General features: G+C 41.9%; 2 protein-coding genes across 2 annotated transcripts; one reads left to right on the top strand and one right to left on the bottom strand.

The window, feature by feature from the left end:
- The first annotated feature begins 3,462 nt into the window (after window positions 1–3,462).
- b3gnt7 (UDP-GlcNAc:betaGal beta-1,3-N-acetylglucosaminyltransferase 7) lies at window positions 3,463–10,028 on the top strand. The gene is made up of 2 exons (XM_061824952.1): window positions 3,463–3,672; window positions 6,776–10,028. Coding segments are annotated over exons 1-2 (1,233 nt in total). The 5' UTR covers window positions 3,463–3,670; the 3' UTR covers window positions 8,007–10,028.
- An 838-nt stretch (window positions 10,029–10,866) lies between these two features.
- LOC133503504 (nucleolin-like) lies at window positions 10,867–14,846 on the bottom strand. The gene is made up of 5 exons (XM_061825200.1): window positions 14,728–14,846; window positions 14,523–14,659; window positions 14,305–14,428; window positions 13,901–14,041; window positions 10,867–10,927 (listed from the first exon to the last, which is right to left on the bottom strand). The coding sequence occupies exons 1-5, from the start codon at window positions 14,844–14,846 to the stop codon at window positions 10,867–10,869; spliced, it is 582 nt and encodes a 193-aa protein (XP_061681184.1).
- Between the last annotated feature and the right edge of the window lie 3,284 nt (window positions 14,847–18,130).

Raw genomic sequence — 18,130 nt, 5'->3', positions numbered from 1 at the left:
AATCAGGGCCCTCCACAATTCCTCTCACCCTTGCCATAGTTAGCTGTGGCAGATGGGCTGCTCTTTGAGCCAAGCGCAACATTATACCCAGAACCCCCATGTTTGTGCCATTAGACTTTACAATTGCAGTGTATTTAGTATTACCTTTCCCGGTTTTTGTTATGTGCTGTTTTATCCGCCACTGCTGTCGCATATCTTCATTTTTCACTCCCTGTATGCATAATGGCCCTCTGTACCATTACGTTTGCCCAGCAGCGTTCACTAGGAGATATAGTGTGAATTATTATTGTTTTACCAGAAGAAACCAAGTGTTAATAAATCATAGCAAGATTTGCTTTGGGTGTGTACGACACCACTACAGGCCTCTGGATGTTTTTGGAGTAAAGGCAGATTTGTCGCATCTTTGTTCTTGCTCCTTTCTCAGAGAAGAACCTCACTTGATGTCTGAGTTGGAAAGGTGTGTGTGTGTGTGTGTGTGTGTGTGTGTGTGTGTGTGTGTGTGTGGTGTGTGTGTGTGGTGTGTGTGTGTGTGTGTGTGTGTTTTCAGTATCCCCTCAGGCATGTCCCCCCATCCCCACCCTTCCTCAGCAATAAATTCTTTCATGGTGACTTAGCCTCTGAGCACAAGACACCCGACAGACCTCAGGTAATCATCTCAGGTGGGCTTAACTCCGGAATAGGATCACTGCAAACTTCCTGTGTGTTAAAAGTGTGACATTTCCATAACATATTAAAAAGAAATCTGTTTTTCTTTCATCGGTGATTGCTATGACACCTTCCTTGCTCTTCCATAAACTGCAACAAAGGATGAAAAGGAACAGCTGATGGGGAAGTGGCAGTGGAATATATGTTCAACTAAGTCATTCCACCCATTTCAAACTTGACAACATTCCTCTTTTTCTCATATGTGCTTGTTCATGCAAAAAGGTCAAACAGTTTAATCTAACAAGGAAGCCATTGACTAATTATTAACCGTTGTATTTGGTCTTTTAAACTATTTTTTTAAGGTTCTTTTTCGGCGATGCACACTGCCATGGACAAATCGTCATGATTGCTAAAACTCTCATTGTAGCTTTTGTCAATGTTTTCATGTGTAAAGTCATCTCAACAAATGTCAATCACACAGGTGAAAGTCGTCTTTGGGTCTTTATTCGTTAGTTTATGTCTTCATCAAGGAATTCATTTTCTTGTTTGAGTCCAGTTGTTTGATTTTAACTTGTCAGTCCATCCGTTTTCTAAACAGTACTGCGTGTCCTATTTGGGTCCGTGAGAGGTGGGGTAAACCCTGGACTGGTTGCCAGTCATTCACAGAGCACATACAGACAACAAAACACACAGATAATTGAGAATTTTTTGGAATGTGAAATGAAGGTAGAGGTCATTTGCACTTATTTTGTGTGATTTTCTTAAGCACAAAAATGATTCAAACAAAACGAAAGTGCTGCGGAATGAAGTGCGTAACGTCACAGAATATTGTCAGGCTATAATGTAGAAGCAGGCAAATATCTATCAAGTTGATATAAATAATAGCTAGGCTCGAGTGTAGTTTTGCAACATTGTCTGGCTCGGAAAGGCCTTGTTTTATTTCCCACTTTGTAAGTGATAAAATATCCCGTCCACCTGTTGTGAACCAAACTGATGTGTACGGCCTATAAAAGCAACACAAAAAAAATCCGAGAGGTGCAAAAATGCCTCATGGAGGTGAGAATAGCTGCAGTGTGTGCGTGCTGCTGTCGAACCTCTTGATGAGGAGACTAAAGTTTGAACAAGTGCGGAAGTAGGCCGTCAGTGACAAACTTTTTTTTGTTGTTGTTGTTTTTTCTGCTGCTCTGCAGCTGCAAGGGCAGGAGGGGGAAAAAAATCAAAATGGGGAAAAAGCAGTGTCGGCAAGCAACAGGATGCACATGGCCCTGAGATGGGTAACTTGATGGATGCAGGAAATGGAGGGAAAGAGAGGAAGGGGGGTGTTTGGATCACAGCTGTGTTCGGAGTGAGAAAATTCCTGTCTTGAAGCACACGGAGGCATTTTGCTGTCCTTTCGCAAGTTGACAAAAGTGGCGGAAGAGCACAGTTGGGCCCAACAATGTCATTGTCATTGTGTTGCTTTGTGTTTTGATGTCAGATTTATAACTGAGGTGGCCTTGCTGGTTGCAAGGAGAAGATGAGCAGCACTCCCTCAGACACTGGACAAATAGAAATATTTAGGTATAGCTTTTGATTTGTTACATAATCAAGTAATAGTTTTCCTATTTCTACCACTACAGTTCTCGGTTAGCTAGCTACCGAGCTGTACACCATTAAAATACATCTTCCTCGGATGGCACAATTTACAGAACCATTCAGTGTCACGCTTTAAATTCCCAAGTTTGTTTTATATTGTTTTATAGGCTGCCATTACACAGCACATTGAGCACAAAAGCATTGTGGGTAATGATATGGGCAAATATATGAGCCCAAGGCTCAATAATATCCATCCATTCGTTTTCAACACAGCTTATTCCGGTTAGTGTCGCTAGTCGCTGGCCATTGTGAGTCGACATGCCTTGATTTTTCACCATTTTCTCATTTAATGCTCTTGCCAGTTTTTATTTAGTTATTTTTTTTAATAATTCAACATTTTAAAGGTTGTTGACAACACTCTTGTGTGTCAACTATACAAGGCATACAGCATTAATTTTCCCTTTAGAGGGATATTAAGTCCGGGCAATATCTCTTCTTTCAGAAATACATGCAACAAGTACTCCCAGTCTTTAAAATTCATAGGTGGTAATACATTAACATGTCACTTTTGAGGGCTGTCTAACACATACATAAATATACATACGGTAAGCCTTAGTCACTCAGTGATGAAGAAAAGCATGCAGGCTCATAAAAACTTTAGATATTTGCTCAGTCACTGCTCATTAACAACAGGAACTCTTGCTGATGTCACAGAACATTGTGTTTTGTGTGAATAATAATGCGTAGTTAAATAAAGTCAATCTGGCATATGTGCTGAAGCTTTTTTTATGTACCCTGGAGATTCTCATTTCACGACATGGAAATTCGGTGCCAAAAGTGACCTTCAAATAAGTCGTCGTTACGTTCTTGCACTACTGTATGCTGCTTTGCAAATGGACATTATTCAATGTTTTAAGTAACATTTGATAAGATGTAATAAGACTGGAATACAAGAGCCAAAGTATTTAAGGAGGGATTTTTATTTTTTACATATTACTGGTATTATTACTATATTTTGATATTAAAATAAGTAAGTAGCAAAAATAGATATTGTACAAGCTATTACGATACAAAAAGTCAAGTTTGCAGACCAAAGGCGAAAAATAAACATATTACATTGTTGTTCCTATCAAATCCAAACGTGATAGATGAAAGCGTGGGTCGTGTGTGTGCTGGTTGGGTGGGCTTTGGTACTGACGTAAGAGTGCGTGGCTGCAGTGCACTCCTCGGGTGCGTGTTGAAAAGGGCAGGCCGGTGGGGGAGTGAGCTGGTCTGCAGCTGCACACCACACTCAAAGCTCTTTCTTTTAGCTTTGATTTGTGTGTCTGGGGTGTTTGCAAGAAGTTGTCTTTTCATGCAAAGGATTATTTTACTACTCCAAAGCTTTTAAGCGTTGTCACAGTTCGACTTTTCTGCGCTGAACCGTCAGCTTCCCACAGACCTGAGTACAATGTAAGTGTCATTTGAATTGTTTCTCTTTCTGTTATAATTGCACAACACCATTCATGAATATAGATACCCGAAGCCATCAATCTACACGTCTGTTTTTTCTCCAGTTTCTTCATTTTAAAAAAATGTGAAAGATTTACACAATTTAATTTTACGCTGACAGAATTGCTGCGAATGCATCTATTGCTATGAAATGAGTTTACCAAAATGTGAAATCATAGTTTTGGTTTTAGTCCATCAGCATTGTTGCTAGAACTGCAATCAAACAAAAGCACTAAGGTCACATGTCAGAGTGTCTTTGGTTGTTTATACCAACAAGCCCTGACATGAAGTGATGGAAACTTGACAATTTGAAGGGTGGGCTTTATTTCCCTTGACAAGGGACTCAGCATCCATTCATTGTTCTACACGTGATACTATGTTAATGAAGCGTAGAACAGTAGTACAGAGTAAAAACTATTACCCAATGTTGTCATAAAAAGAGAATTTTTGTGGAGAGTGTTCAATTGTAAATATTTGCCTGAGACATGTTGTGTTGCTAGTGTGCAAGAAAAAATGCAAACGAGTACATCAAACTTGCACTGTAATTAAATGGTTATTACTCTTTCTCCAGGCAAGTTCATTGTTTTTTGTACTACACAAAAGAAGACCTATATGAACATCTAAAGAAAACATGGGAACATATAGTGGCATTGTTACTATAATTTTTTTATTCTCCATGCACATGAGATTCGTTTCAAAGAAACTGTTATTTCATGGCAAAAGATTTTTTGTTTAGTTTAAGATGGGCAATTATTCCATTTTGCGGATATCGCTATACAGAATAACATTCATAAATGGATATTTTAATATCTTATAGCAATGTTCGACACATTTGAAAATAAACAACAAAGCAACTAGTAGAGTTCTGAAATTTGCCTGCCAGCCTGTTGGTCTTTAGTTTGAGATTGTGTCTTATTGAGTAAAAAAAATATGAAGCCAAAAATAATACTAGGATCAGTTTCATTCATGCTGTCACTGAGTGAGAAGTGAACCACGCATTACCTGATTACTTGGAAATCAGGTAAAGGAACTACGACGCCATCAATGTCACCCCCTCGTCCCCTATGCCAAAGTCCTCCACACTTTGTGGAAACGAGTAGTAAATAATAATTGTTGAATGCTGATTTGATCACTTTTCAGAATAACACTTCCCATCAACAGCCATTCAGTTTGAATACTTTGTTCCGGTCGAAACTGGTACTATAGTAACTTAATAGTTTTCAGTAATGTGATGTTTTTAGTTGCCAAACAGTTCTGGTTAGCAGGTCTCACAATCAGGTTCTGGTCTTGACCACAGATCAGGCCCTCATGTTCTCCCAATGTTTGGTTGGGTATCTTCTCGCAGCACTTTGGTTTTCTTCCACATTGCAAAAACATGCTTGGTGGGTTAAATGAAGACTTAAAATTGCCCACGAAATGGAAATAGGATTGTTTGTCTGTGTGTCCTGCAAATGGCTGCCAACTTGTCCAGGATGTCAAAATCCCAAGAAAAAAAAAAGGATCTATTTCATCTCATAAAGTTCACTGACAGCTCATATGCTATGCTGGAAATAAGTTCCCTTTTTAGTTCAAGTGTCATCAAATTACAGAATTCCTCTTTGGCTCATCTTCATTGACAAGTCCTTTGCATACCTTTGAGAAAAGGTTTTCCAAAAAGGGAAAAGAAAAGGCGAAATAAACATTGAAACTTAATCCTCATTGTCGACATTGCAGTCAGTTTTTCTGGCAGGGCCATTGTAACCTTCAACCATATAAACATTCCGTTGCCTCATTCTGTTGTTTTATTATGTATAGAACCAATGGATATTCATATAGAATAATGAAGGAGCCCTTCTGCAAACACCAAAAATCAACAAGGAACGTTCAGACCACAAGATGGTGTACTTCGTGTATTTCTAAATGAAACTCCTCAACTCACTTCAACTTACATGGCAACAGATTTTCCTTTCACCTGAGCACAAAAGAAGTGAATACCGATCGTTGAGTTTTTCATCAAATAACATAGGATCTATTTCACCAAAAGTTTGAAAATGAGGAATTTGACAGATGTCGAGTCACATATGTGTGGGGGGTCACTGTACACAACAAATTGATGGATCACTGGTTTTGGCATTGCCGTGCGACTAGCTGGTGACCAGTTTAGCGTGTAGTCCGCCTTTCTCCCGAAGTCAACTGGGATAGGCTCCAGCCCCCCGTGACCCCGAACAGCATAAGCCGCATTGAGAATGAATGATGTTTTGGCATATGAAGTCCAGAAAAAAAACAAACTAGTTTTAAAACATTTTCAATATCTCAACATTATTAAAAGTAAAGGAAATTTGAAATTTTGATACAGATCTTAGCAAGACACAAAGTAGACACATGATTTGTTGAGCACACAACATAGAAATATGTGGCGGGCCAAGTCGGGACAAGGGCTTGAGTGTGACATCTGGGCTTTAGCATTTTACTGACGAGCTTAAGTGTCAAGAGATGTCTTAAGTCTCTTTTGTGGCACTTGCACCAGATTTGTGGAAGCCTTACATGACTTCATTGTCCTTAAACTTTGGGGCATATTTTACTCTTTTATTTTTATGAAAATCTTGGGAGAACCTTTTGATTCATGTTACTTAAAAAAAATACAAATACGGTCCAAAAAATGTATGACACTGCCTAGCAGTCTACAAAGGTTAGGTTTAGAAAGGATCTTTTTAAATGAAAAACATACTTAGTAGATGCAAAAGCTTTGGCTCATTTTGACAACAGGCAACAACATTATGGAAGGAGAAAACACACATTTGAAAGCACTGGGGGAGTCCCATTTTAAGCAATCATTTTGATATGAACACTGTTGTCTGATGGTGTAATCTTTTAAAAATGTCACTACAAATGTTAATGCAAACAACCTTATTCTTGGGTGAGAATAAACTTAGATAGAAAAGACACCAATTAATGGAGTGTAGTTTCTCGCTAGCTCAAACCTTTACACATCGCAGTAAACAGGGTTTTGCAATATTTAGGTTGATGGGAATCCAATAAAAATGGAATCTATTAATTTTCTTTGTTTTCTGTTTGTGTTTACAAGGATGAACAACAGAGATCGCTGGAAGGTGTACAAAAGGGCGGCTGTCATGTTCTGCCTGGCACTGGTAGCGCTCACTGTTGTCCAGAGAGGAAGCATCAACATGGGGGCTCCGTTCGAACTCGAGAGGTGGGCTCGCATGGATGCTTCAGAGGGAGTGGAGTCTGGAGCTTCACCTTCCTCTAAGAAGATAAACAGTTTTTGGAAGGCAAGCAAACACCAGACAAGACCATCAACCACCCAGGGACCAAGTGCCACTAAAGACAGCACCACTACCACTTGGGATGTAACCAGATCCAACTGTAGCGCCAACCTCAATCTCTCAGGCCAAGATTGGTTTAGGGGACTGGAGGAAAATTTCAAGCAGTTTATGCTTTATCGACACTGTCGTTACTTCCCGATGCTCCTCAACCACCCTGAGAAGTGCTCAGGGGACATATATTTACTCGTGGTGATCAAGTCGGTGGCCACACAGCATGACCGTAGAGAGGTCATTCGGAAAACCTGGGGGAAAGAGCGAGTGTTGAACGGGAAGAAGATAAAGACACTTTTCCTTCTTGGTAAACCATCCAACCATGCTGAAAGGGCGAACCATCAGAAGCTTGTGGAGTATGAGAACCACATCTACGGGGATATCCTCCAGTGGGACTTTTTGGATAGCTTCTTTAATCTCACGCTTAAGGAGACGCATTTTCTCAAATGGTTTCACACATACTGCCCAAACGTTCGCTACATCTTCAAGGGGGACGACGACGTCTTTGTCAACGTGGACAATATTTTCGAGTTCTTAGATAGCACGAGCCAAACAAGGAATCTGTTTGTAGGGGATGTGATTTTCAAGGCCAAGCCAATCCGTAAAAAGGAAAATAAGTACTATATTCCACAAGCTCTGTATAACAAGACCCATTATCCTCCGTATGCAGGTGGAGGGGGATTTCTGATGGATCGCACTGTGGCGAGGAGGCTTCACTGGGTAGCGGACACCCTGGAGTTGTACCCTATTGATGATGTCTTCTTGGGTATGTGCCTTGAGGTCCTTCAGGTTGCGCCAATAAAACACTATGCCTTTAAGACGTTTGGCCTCGTGAAAAACAAAAGCAGTAAGTTGAACCGAGAACCTTGTTTCTTTAGGAGCATGATCGTTGTCCACAAACTGCTCCCAACGGAACTCAGACGCATGTGGAATCTGGTCAACAGTGACCTGGTCTGCTCGCAAAAAGTCGAAATCCTATAGCTTGACGAGGATGAGGAAAGGACTGCGCTGACAAGCTGAATCTTGAAATAGTCAAAGGCAATTAGTGCGTGATCTCCTTTCTGTGGAGAGACACTGGGGCAGTATTTGTTAGTTCTGTGTGTTTCCTGAGGAGGTTCTTCAAAATTCAAATAAATTAGAGGTTGAAATTATGGCATTTGTTAGGTATTTCAAAGACCTACCACTAATGCTGTGGCAATGGGAACACAAAAGAGTTCTGGAAATGTTGACCTGCACGGTGCTCAGGGCTTCAGTGGGACTCTTTTTTTTTTCAGCATAATTTGCAGCATACTTTTTCTTCATTGGTCTTTGAATGAAAGATGATGAACCCATAAATGTGAAGACAAGTTATTATTGGTAATTTTCATGATGAATGCTGCTGCCTGCTCAAACAGAATCCTTTTTTATTTTTCTTCCTGTGGATGCTGGACGACTGGTTAGCACATCCACCTCACAGTTCTGAGGCCCCAGGTCCAAATCCGGACTCGGCTGTGCGAAGTTTGCATGTTCTCCCCGTGCCTGCATGGGTATTATCTGGGTACTCCACTTTCCTTCCGCATTCTAAAAATATGCCCGTTAGGTTAATTGGCGTCTCCATATTGTCCGAAGCTATCAATGTGAGTGTAAATGGTTGTTTGTTTATATGTGACCTGTGATTGGCTGGCTACCAGTTCCGGTTGTACCCACCCTCCTGCCCACAGCCAGCTGGGATAGGCTCCAGCATACCTATGCCCCTCATGGGGATATGCAATGTAGAAAATGGATGGATGGATGGATGGATGGATGGATGGATGGATGGATGGATGGATGGATGGATGGATGGATGGATGGTCATTGTTAACCTCTCGAGTCTGGTGTGCTGTAAGTCCTCACTGCACAGCCGCTGTCCACTTAAGTGTACGAAATATTCCACTTTACTTTTCCTTTGGCCACTTTATGTTTGGCACAGTGGCTTTACCAATTAAAGTAAGAGAATTAACTTCTACCTCACTAATCCAGACTCTACTCCATCTGCAGTTTTAAGCGACTGATTTCAACATTTGTCTCACATGATGTGTACATTTGTCTCACATGATGTGTTCAGCACACTTTTTTTTTCACTTAGATGTCCTAACCATTACAAACCATGTTTTTTTTTTCTTTTTATCCATGTTTGGGACTGTGGCGCGATATTCAAACACGAGCTGGGGATCAACCCCATGCCATCTGCAAGGAAGACGTCACTATATACCACTAAGTCACCACTGCTTTTGTCTGGGCATACAACATTCTTGTCCATTACTGTATTTTATACATGTCCTTGGACTTTACAAGAATGCGACTGAAATGAACATCTACTATGTCACAGTACTGGAAATGTAAAAAAAAAAATGGGTGAGCAATGTAATTCTATGTGCTGATATACTTGACATGACATTGATAGAAGGTTTACAATATTCCACTGTACTAAAACTATTACTGGTACGAGTATAAAATATATTAATTTAAAAGTCCTGTCCTTGACAGAGGAGTGTAAATTGTGGGGTTGATATTTAATTTGAGGCATGGAATGTTCCGTGATTATTGCTGTGCTGGAAGTGTATGTTAATTATACAATATTCCCCATGTGAATACCAAAGTATAAATAAATATCACGTTTTGGTCCCAGCAAAACTCTTTTTTTTTTTTTTTTTTGCAAATTTGTCCAAGGTCAACAGTTTTTTGTTGTTGCCCTCATTATCATCCATTATCTTTGTGGAAAATCTACAATGTCATTCAACACTGGTGTCCAATGTTGACAGCAGTCACAGAAGTCAGTACCGTGAATGGTAAGGATTACTTATCATCTCACGAGGCATAATGTCATGTAATAATGTGCAATAATGTCAATCATAATATTTTGTACTTCAGATCACGGACATACTGTATGGCTAAACAGTACTGAAGCTGTTAAGTTCTAAGTTAATGATTATTTGCTAACAACAAAAAGGTTTATCTGTTCAAACATTATATATCTTGTCTTTGGAGTGTACTGCTCAATTAAATATAGATTTAACATGATTTGAAAATCATTGTATTGTATTTTTAAGTATGTTTCGCACAAAGTCCAAATTCATTGGAAGGCGAATTCATGAAAAGCAGACGTCAAGGGTGAGGGTTCACCATATTTATCTTGAAAAGACTTTAGATAATTTCATGCTGAAGTAAAGGGAAAATATACAAACTACGCAAAGATGTTTCAGAGATTATTTGAGCCCACAGCTTCTGATCTGTGAAGCAGACATGGCCCTCTGGTACTGTGCTGCCTTCCACAGAGCAATTTGGTTTCAATGGTATCAAATCAGATTAACAGAAACTATGACATACATTTTTGTCCCTGCATTCTGCACACGGGGTTTCCAACTTTTTGTGGAAATGTAATGATTTTACTTTTTTGTTTATATTATTTCCCTGTTGGAAATGGGATTTAGATTGTATGGTCTGCAGCTTTGTGGGCCGCCCGGGAAAATTAACATAGCAATGACTGGCCAAATTGCTCTGCAAATCTCCCACTAAAGTGACACTATTCCACTCAAAGTGGGTACACAATCGGCTCCAAAAGTACCCTGCTGATCAGCAGCATATTTGTTGACATGAATTGGGGGGATCTTTTGATGTCTGTCCGGTTCATAGGTTCCCTGGAGGACACTGGAGACTTTCACACTACCTCTCCATCTTGTCTCAAAGGCCCCCAGAAGAATAACTTTGTTGCCACAAGAAAAGGTGGGGCTCTTAATGCTTGGGTTGAAATGAAAAGAAACATTCCTTCATGTATACAGTACCGTAGTCAAGTCTTTCCTATATAGAACTCGTGCACCTGACCTCACAGTTTGCGCGGCGCCATATTCAAACCTAGCTGCTTGTCAGTACTGGAGTCGTTGAACCTGAGCAGATTTTACAAATTGCCCGACACCCTTTGTGCAGTTGGTTGTCACAATAGATGACACAGTTCTTCAAATATATCATGCCATAGAAAACCATCTGAAAAGACCAGAAAAGATCGATGGGTTGTCGGTCAAACAAAGCTGCTTGGGAGTCGGCTGAACCACAGCACATTTTTCCCAATGCTCGTGACCTATTGTGCGGTTGGTTGTCACAATTGACTAGACAGTTCTTCAAAGATATCATTCTATAGAATGCCATCAGAAAAAACGTGAAAAAATTGATAGATTTCGGGAATTAAACGGGATGGACGATGCCCCAACCAAATACACACACCTGTGTAGCGATCATTTTATTTCAGGTAGGAATTATTCTTCTAAATCTCAAATTATCAAGAAGTATTTATAACGCCAAATTGACTCATTTGAGATCAATGCGTATTGAAAAAATAATAATAAACCGTCTCTTAGAGAGGTTTGCGGAGGTAAGCGTGTGTTAGCAATACGTTTCTGTGTACGCAGCCTAAGTTTTTTTTCCAGTCATAGTTAATGAATGCGAGTTTGGGTAAAACCAGAGGTCATTTATTTAAATATTGGTATTTGTATTGAAAAAATCTAGTCCATCACAATGTGTTATTGTTGATTGAGAACAGATCCAGCAATGAAGTATTTGTATGCGTCCAGACTTTTCTACGCTTTCAAACTTTTCAGTGTTTCCGTAGGTGCACGAGCTCTAGAGCTAGACAACTAGCTAGCTAGATCGATGGCTGCAGAATAGAATGGACCTTTCCGACCTGTCAATCACTCGTATAATAATTGCCAATCAAATAGCCACATTGTCTTAAGCTCTGGGTTGACACGCCCCTTTCGCCATATTGTCCCACAAGCAATGCTGGTTGTCAGTAGCGTGCGCTTTAAAAAGTTAATGTTATGAAGAAAATGGTCCTCAGATTCGCTTGGTCAACGTGCAATTGTGATGAAAGATATGCTGCTAGGTTACAAGGGGCCCGGTTGATTCATTTTCCAAAGCCTAAAACACAGTTGACGACATGTCTACGATGGATTAAGGCTTGGGGAAGACCACACGTACAACTAAATGTGGACAATATCAACAACACAAGGCTATTTGTTCGTAGGTAAGTGAGGGAGACGTATCTTCTCTGAGTTTGATTGGATTATTATCATTGCTTTATACATTGCAGGAGAACAACTTTCACTTTGTTCGTGTATCACTGACCTCCTGATTAAAGTGTGTCATGTTATATCCCAAAGAGTCGGGTTAGGGAGACGTAAATGCGTACGCGTCATGCAAGAGTAATGTCTATTTGCCTATTTGCATCACATCTGACTTTTAAGACAGAGCACTGGATTCGATTACGAGCTAAGTCAAATGAATACCCCCACTCACTTATAACGACTATAATGATATACTCGTGATCTTTCCAAGTAAAAAGTACTCACCCTGGTTTACATGCGCAGTATGATTCCACTATTTTATCCTGTTAGATTTCAATATGAAGTTTGTGAGGCGTCAAACTTTTTTGCATTGATCGTCAACATTTCGCTGTAACTTTGACATTGCATCCTGCTCAGTCCAAAATCTTAATTCCATGTACCTATCCTTGTGTGAAATAGTTGAGACCTCTATGTAGAACTCTCTTGGACATGTCTGACCCATTTGGCAAAAAACGTACCCCAATATTATCAGGAATACGCGATACAGAATCGACTTCAAACATGTTCTGTTCAATCGCCGATTTGGAAACGTGTGGGACATGGCTAAGAGGGTGGAGCTTAAAGGGCTACTATCATGAAATGGATGATTTTTAGTATGTTGTTAATACTCTCGCCATGAAAATCCTCTCGAGGGATTTGTTTTTGAGAAGAAGCAAGAAGTGACGTAAAGGACAGAGGCGCCCCCAAGTGGACTTGTTTGTTTCCATTAGTTTTACCTCCGCGAAGGTAGCTCGTTGTTCCTTCGTGTTAGCCAAAATGCCGGCTCATTGCGTTGCTGGACATTGCTTGAACACTCGGGAGGATGGATTTACCCTTCCTTCATAAGTTTACAAGAGACCCGGTTTGTCGTGAAAAAATTGATTGCACAGGTGCAGAGGACGAGAGCTTCGTGGGTTCCAAATAACAGGTAGGTGTGTATACAGCTACTAAAAAAACTACTAGTTTGGGGCGGACCACGTAATTGGTCTCTCATAACGTAACAAAAGATCCGCGTACGAAATATGTCGATGTGCACGTCGGACGGCATCGGGCTGGTGCGTAACTTCGCCAGCGAAGGCTGCGCTTCATGCGCGGAGTAAAGCACCCTGCCTCGACGGTGATGATCGCGTACTGATCATCGCGTACTGCGGCGCCTATGAACAACCTCCTAAAGCAGCACGGCTCGGTTCCATTATATGCCACCATGGCACCGAAAATCAGCCACCCGGCTGAGGCGCCGAGTTTGGCGGTCACGGCTTCTGCGAAGGCTGCACGTCGGGCTTTGCGGACAGGAGCGGCTCTCAAGAACCCAGCTGAGAATGCCTCACTCAGCCGCGTGCCCGCAGTAAAGCGCCCCGGCTCGACTGTGTTGTTGATCGCATATTGCGGCGTCTATGAACAACCCCCTAAAATAGCACGGCTCAGCTACGTCATAAGCCACACCAGCTGGTTGCGATGAGCCGCGATGGCTCATCTCCGCCGCGGTAGTGGATCGGACGGGGATGTGGTTTGGCCGTGATCGCATATCATCTGAATATGGCTCGAAACAATAGTGTAATATTGCCCTGAGGGCTCGAAACAATAGTATTGTAGCGCCGGAGAAAAGGAGTCGGAGTGTAATATTGCTCCAGTAACTTCACTCGGTTGTGTGGTGTTCTCCTTTTCGAAAAGAGCTTCTGTGTCAGAAGGGGCGCATTTGTCTCCCATAGTTAGGGTCCACCGTGTGTTTTCATTGGCGAATGGCCGGGTGACGTCACAGACGGAGGATGCAGCCAATATGGCCTGCCACCGCTGTTCTGGGTGAACTCAAGTCGGATTGGGCGCCCTTCAATGTCTGTGTTGTTCAGTGTCTCCATGGCTTCCTTGGCATCTTCTGCACTTTCAAACTCTAAAAAGGCATACCTGTGAAAGATGAGATGAATGTAGGTTTTCAAACCACATTAAGGTTACCCACTGCATGGTAAACACTTGTAGCACAGCAGACATGGGCAGCAACCTCATATGACTGGGGTGAGCCTGTATAAACTGTGCACTAGCTCTGCTTCCCATGCAGCTACGCGCATAATCATGGCAAGATTACGAGGAGCTCAAGAGAAGGTCAAACAAAACTACACTGATGGCGTGACACTTCGAGGTCAGTTTGCCACCCAAAAAGGTTTACTCACCCTCTGGGTCTGCCATCTCTCTGGGGGATTCTGATGGCAACAGCCTTCTCAAAAGTAGATTGTAAGACCTCTTCTGTGGCGCTAAAGGCTAGATTGTTCACCAATAATGTCTTGCTGGCTGCACCTGCAGGGGGCAACAATTCAGACGTTAGATCACTGTAGATACCCTTTCATACATCAAAAAAGGACGAAAGAAAAATCTACTGCAACACACTCACCTGCTACCTTGGCGCCTTTCTGGCTTTTTTCTCCCACAAAATCCAACATCACAGACCGTCCTTGTATATCACAGCCCTGTGCCTCCTCCAGCATTTTCTCTGCCTCAGCCTCGGTTTTGAACTCAATGTAAGCGATTCTGTGAAAATATTAGCGGCATTCAATTAACGCTGGGGAAAGATGTTGAACATTTTCACCAAGTCTTACCCTCTATTGGACCCATTTTGGCCAAGTGGCACCCTGACATCAACTGCATCTTCAAAAACCTCTTTCAAATCATCAACCGTAGCAGCGAAGGGAAGGTTTTTAACAACATTACATAACATTTTTCCCAATGCTCGTGACCTATTGTGCGGTTGGTTGTCACAATTGACTAGACAGTTCTTCAAAGATATCATTCTATAGAATGCCATCAGAAAAAACGTGAAAAAATTGATAGATTTCGGGAATTAAACGGGATGGACGATGCCCCAACCAAATACACACACCTGTGTAGCGATCATTTTATTTCAGGTAGGAATTATTCTTCTAAATCTCAAATTATCAAGAAGTATTTATAACGCCAAATTGACTCATTTGAGATCAATGCGTATTGAAAAAATAATAATAAACCGTCTCTTAGAGAGGTTTGCGGAGGTAAGCGTGTGTTAGCAATACGTTTCTGTGTACGCAGCCTAAGTTTTTTTTCCAGTCATAGTTAATGAATGCGAGTTTGGGTAAAACCAGAGGTCATTTATTTAAATATTGGTATTTGTATTGAAAAAATCTAGTCCATCACAATGTGTTATTGTTGATTGAGAACAGATCCAGCAATGAAGTATTTGTATGCGTCCAGACTTTTCTACGCTTTCAAACTTTTCAGTGTTTCCGTAGGTGCACGAGCTCTAGAGCTAGACAACTAGCTAGCTAGATCGATGGCTGCAGAATAGAATGGACCTTTCCGACCTGTCAATCACTCGTATAATAATTGCCAATCAAATAGCCACATTGTCTTAAGCTCTGGGTTGACACGCCCCTTTCGCCATATTGTCCCACAAGCAATGCTGGTTGTCAGTAGCGTGCGCTTTAAAAAGTTAATGTTATGAAGAAAATGGTCCTCAGATTCGCTTGGTCAACGTGCAATTGTGATGAAAGATATGCTGCTAGGTTACAAGGGGCCCGGTTGATTCATTTTCCAAAGCCTAAAACACAGTTGACGACATGTCTACGATGGATTAAGGCTTGGGGAAGACCACACGTACAACTAAATGTGGACAATATCAACAAACACAAGGCTATTTGTTCGTAGGTAAGTGAGGGAGACGTATCTTCTCTGAGTTTGATTGGATTATTATCATTGCTTTATACATTGCAGGAGAACAACTTTCACTTTGTTCGTGTATCACTGACCTCCTGATTAAAGTGTGTCATGTTATATCCCAAAGAGTCGGGTTAGGGAGACGTAAATGCGTACGCGTCATGCAAGAGTAATGTCTATTTGCCTATTTGCATCACATCTGACTTTTAAGACAGAGCACTGGATTCGATTACGAGCTAAGTCAAATGAATACCCCCACTCACTTATAACGACTATAATGATATACTCGTGATCTTTCCAAGTAAAAAGTACTCACCCTGGTTTACATGCGCAGTATGATTCCACTATTTTATCCTGTTAGATTTCAATATGAAGTTTGTGAGGCGTCAAACTTTTTTGCATTGATCGTCAACATTTCGCTGTAACTTTGACATTGCATCCTGCTCAGTCCAAAATCTTAATTCCATGTACCTATCCTTGTGTGAAATAGTTGAGACCTCTATGTAGAACTCTCTTGGACATGTCTGACCCATTTGGCAAAAAACGTACCCCAATATTATCAGGAATACGCGATACAGAATCGACTTCAAACATGTTCTGTTCAATCGCCGATTTGGAAACGTGTGGGACATGGCTAAGAGGGTGGAGCTTAAAGGGCTACTATCATGAAATGGATGATTTTTAGTATGTTGTTAATACTCTCGCCATGAAAATCCTCTCGAGGGATTTGTTTTTGAGAAGAAGCAAGAAGTGACGTAAAGGACAGAGGCGCCCCCAAGTGGACTTGTTTGTTTCCATTAGTTTTACCTCCGCGAAGGTAGCTCGTTGTTCCTTCGTGTTAGCCAAAATGCCGGCTCATTGCGTTGCTGGACATTGCTTGAACACTCGGGAGGATGGATTTACCCTTCCTTCATAAGTTTACAAGAGACCCGGTTTGTCGTGAAAAATTGATTGCACAGGTGCAGAGGACGAGAGCTTCGTGGGTTCCAAATAACAGGTAGGTGTGTATACAGCTACTAAAAAAACTACTAGTTTGGGGCGGACCACGTAATTGGTCTCTCATAACGTAACAAAAGATCCGCGTACGAAATATGTCGATGTGCACGTCGGACGGCATCGGGCTGGTGCGTAACTTCGCCAGCGAAGGCTGCGCTTCATGCGCGGAGTAAAGCACCCTGCCTCGACGGTGATGATCGCGTACTGATCATCGCGTACTGCGGCGCCTATGAACAACCTCCTAAAGCAGCACGGCTCGGTTCCATTATATGCCACCATGGCACCGAAAATCAGCCACCCGGCTGAGGCGCCGAGTTTGGCGGTCACGGCTTCTGCGAAGGCTGCACGTCGGGCTTTGCGGACAGGAGCGGCTCTCAAGAACCCAGCTGAGAATGCCTCACTCAGCCGCGTGCCCGCAGTAAAGCGCCCCGGCTCGACTGTGTTGTTGATCGCATATTGCGGCGTCTATGAACAACCCCCTAAAATAGCACGGCTCAGCTACGTCATAAGCCACACCAGCTGGTTGCGATGAGCCGCGATGGCTCATCTCCGCCGCGGTAGTGGATCGGACGGGGATGTGGTTTGGCCGTGATCGCATATCATCTGAATATGGCTCGAAACAATAGTGTAATATTGCCCTGAGGGCTCGAAACAATAGTATTGTAGCGCCGGAGAAAAGGAGTCGGAGTGTAATATTGCTCCAGTAACTTCACTCGGTTGTGTGGTGTTCTCCTTTTCGAAAAGAGCTTCTGTGTCAGAAGGGGCGCATTTGTCTCCCATAGTTAGGGTCCACCGTGTGTTTTCATTGGCGAATGGCCGGGTGACGTCACAGACGGAGGATGCAGCCAATATGGCGACCACTTGGATATTGTGGAATGACACTTCTGCAACTTTGCCCATGGATGACGCGCTCTCCGCTCACATTTGTTTTTTCGTATAGACATTGAAGTGAATAATGTTATACGTATTTTTCATTACAATATCTATCTTAGAATGTTTATAGGGATGACACTTGGGCTTTAAGATCGCCATCGAAAGGTCCATTGTTGTTTCAACAGATCACTACACTATTTGCTAAAGTACCCTATTTTTTCCCCCCACCGTCGTTCTTTCTTAAGGAATGAAGGCACGCTGGGTAATTAGCTACTTATCCAGAAAGTGTTATATCCCAAGCAGGGTTCTCATTGCAATGGAGAGAAAAATATAAAAATGATGCCTTCCGCAGAAGAAAGAGCATGCGAATTTTGTGGCTCCTCTCGGAATGGGCTGCGTCACTTCCGGCTCAAGGCCGATCAACTTGCGGATGGTTCGACCGAC

Source organism: Syngnathoides biaculeatus, chromosome 7 (assembly GCF_019802595.1).
Source record: "Syngnathoides biaculeatus isolate LvHL_M chromosome 7, ASM1980259v1, whole genome shotgun sequence".
NCBI lineage: Eukaryota > Metazoa > Chordata > Actinopteri > Syngnathiformes > Syngnathidae > Syngnathoides > Syngnathoides biaculeatus.
Note: the sequence above shows the minus strand (reverse complement) of the source record. Positions and strands in the feature narration are given on the sequence as shown.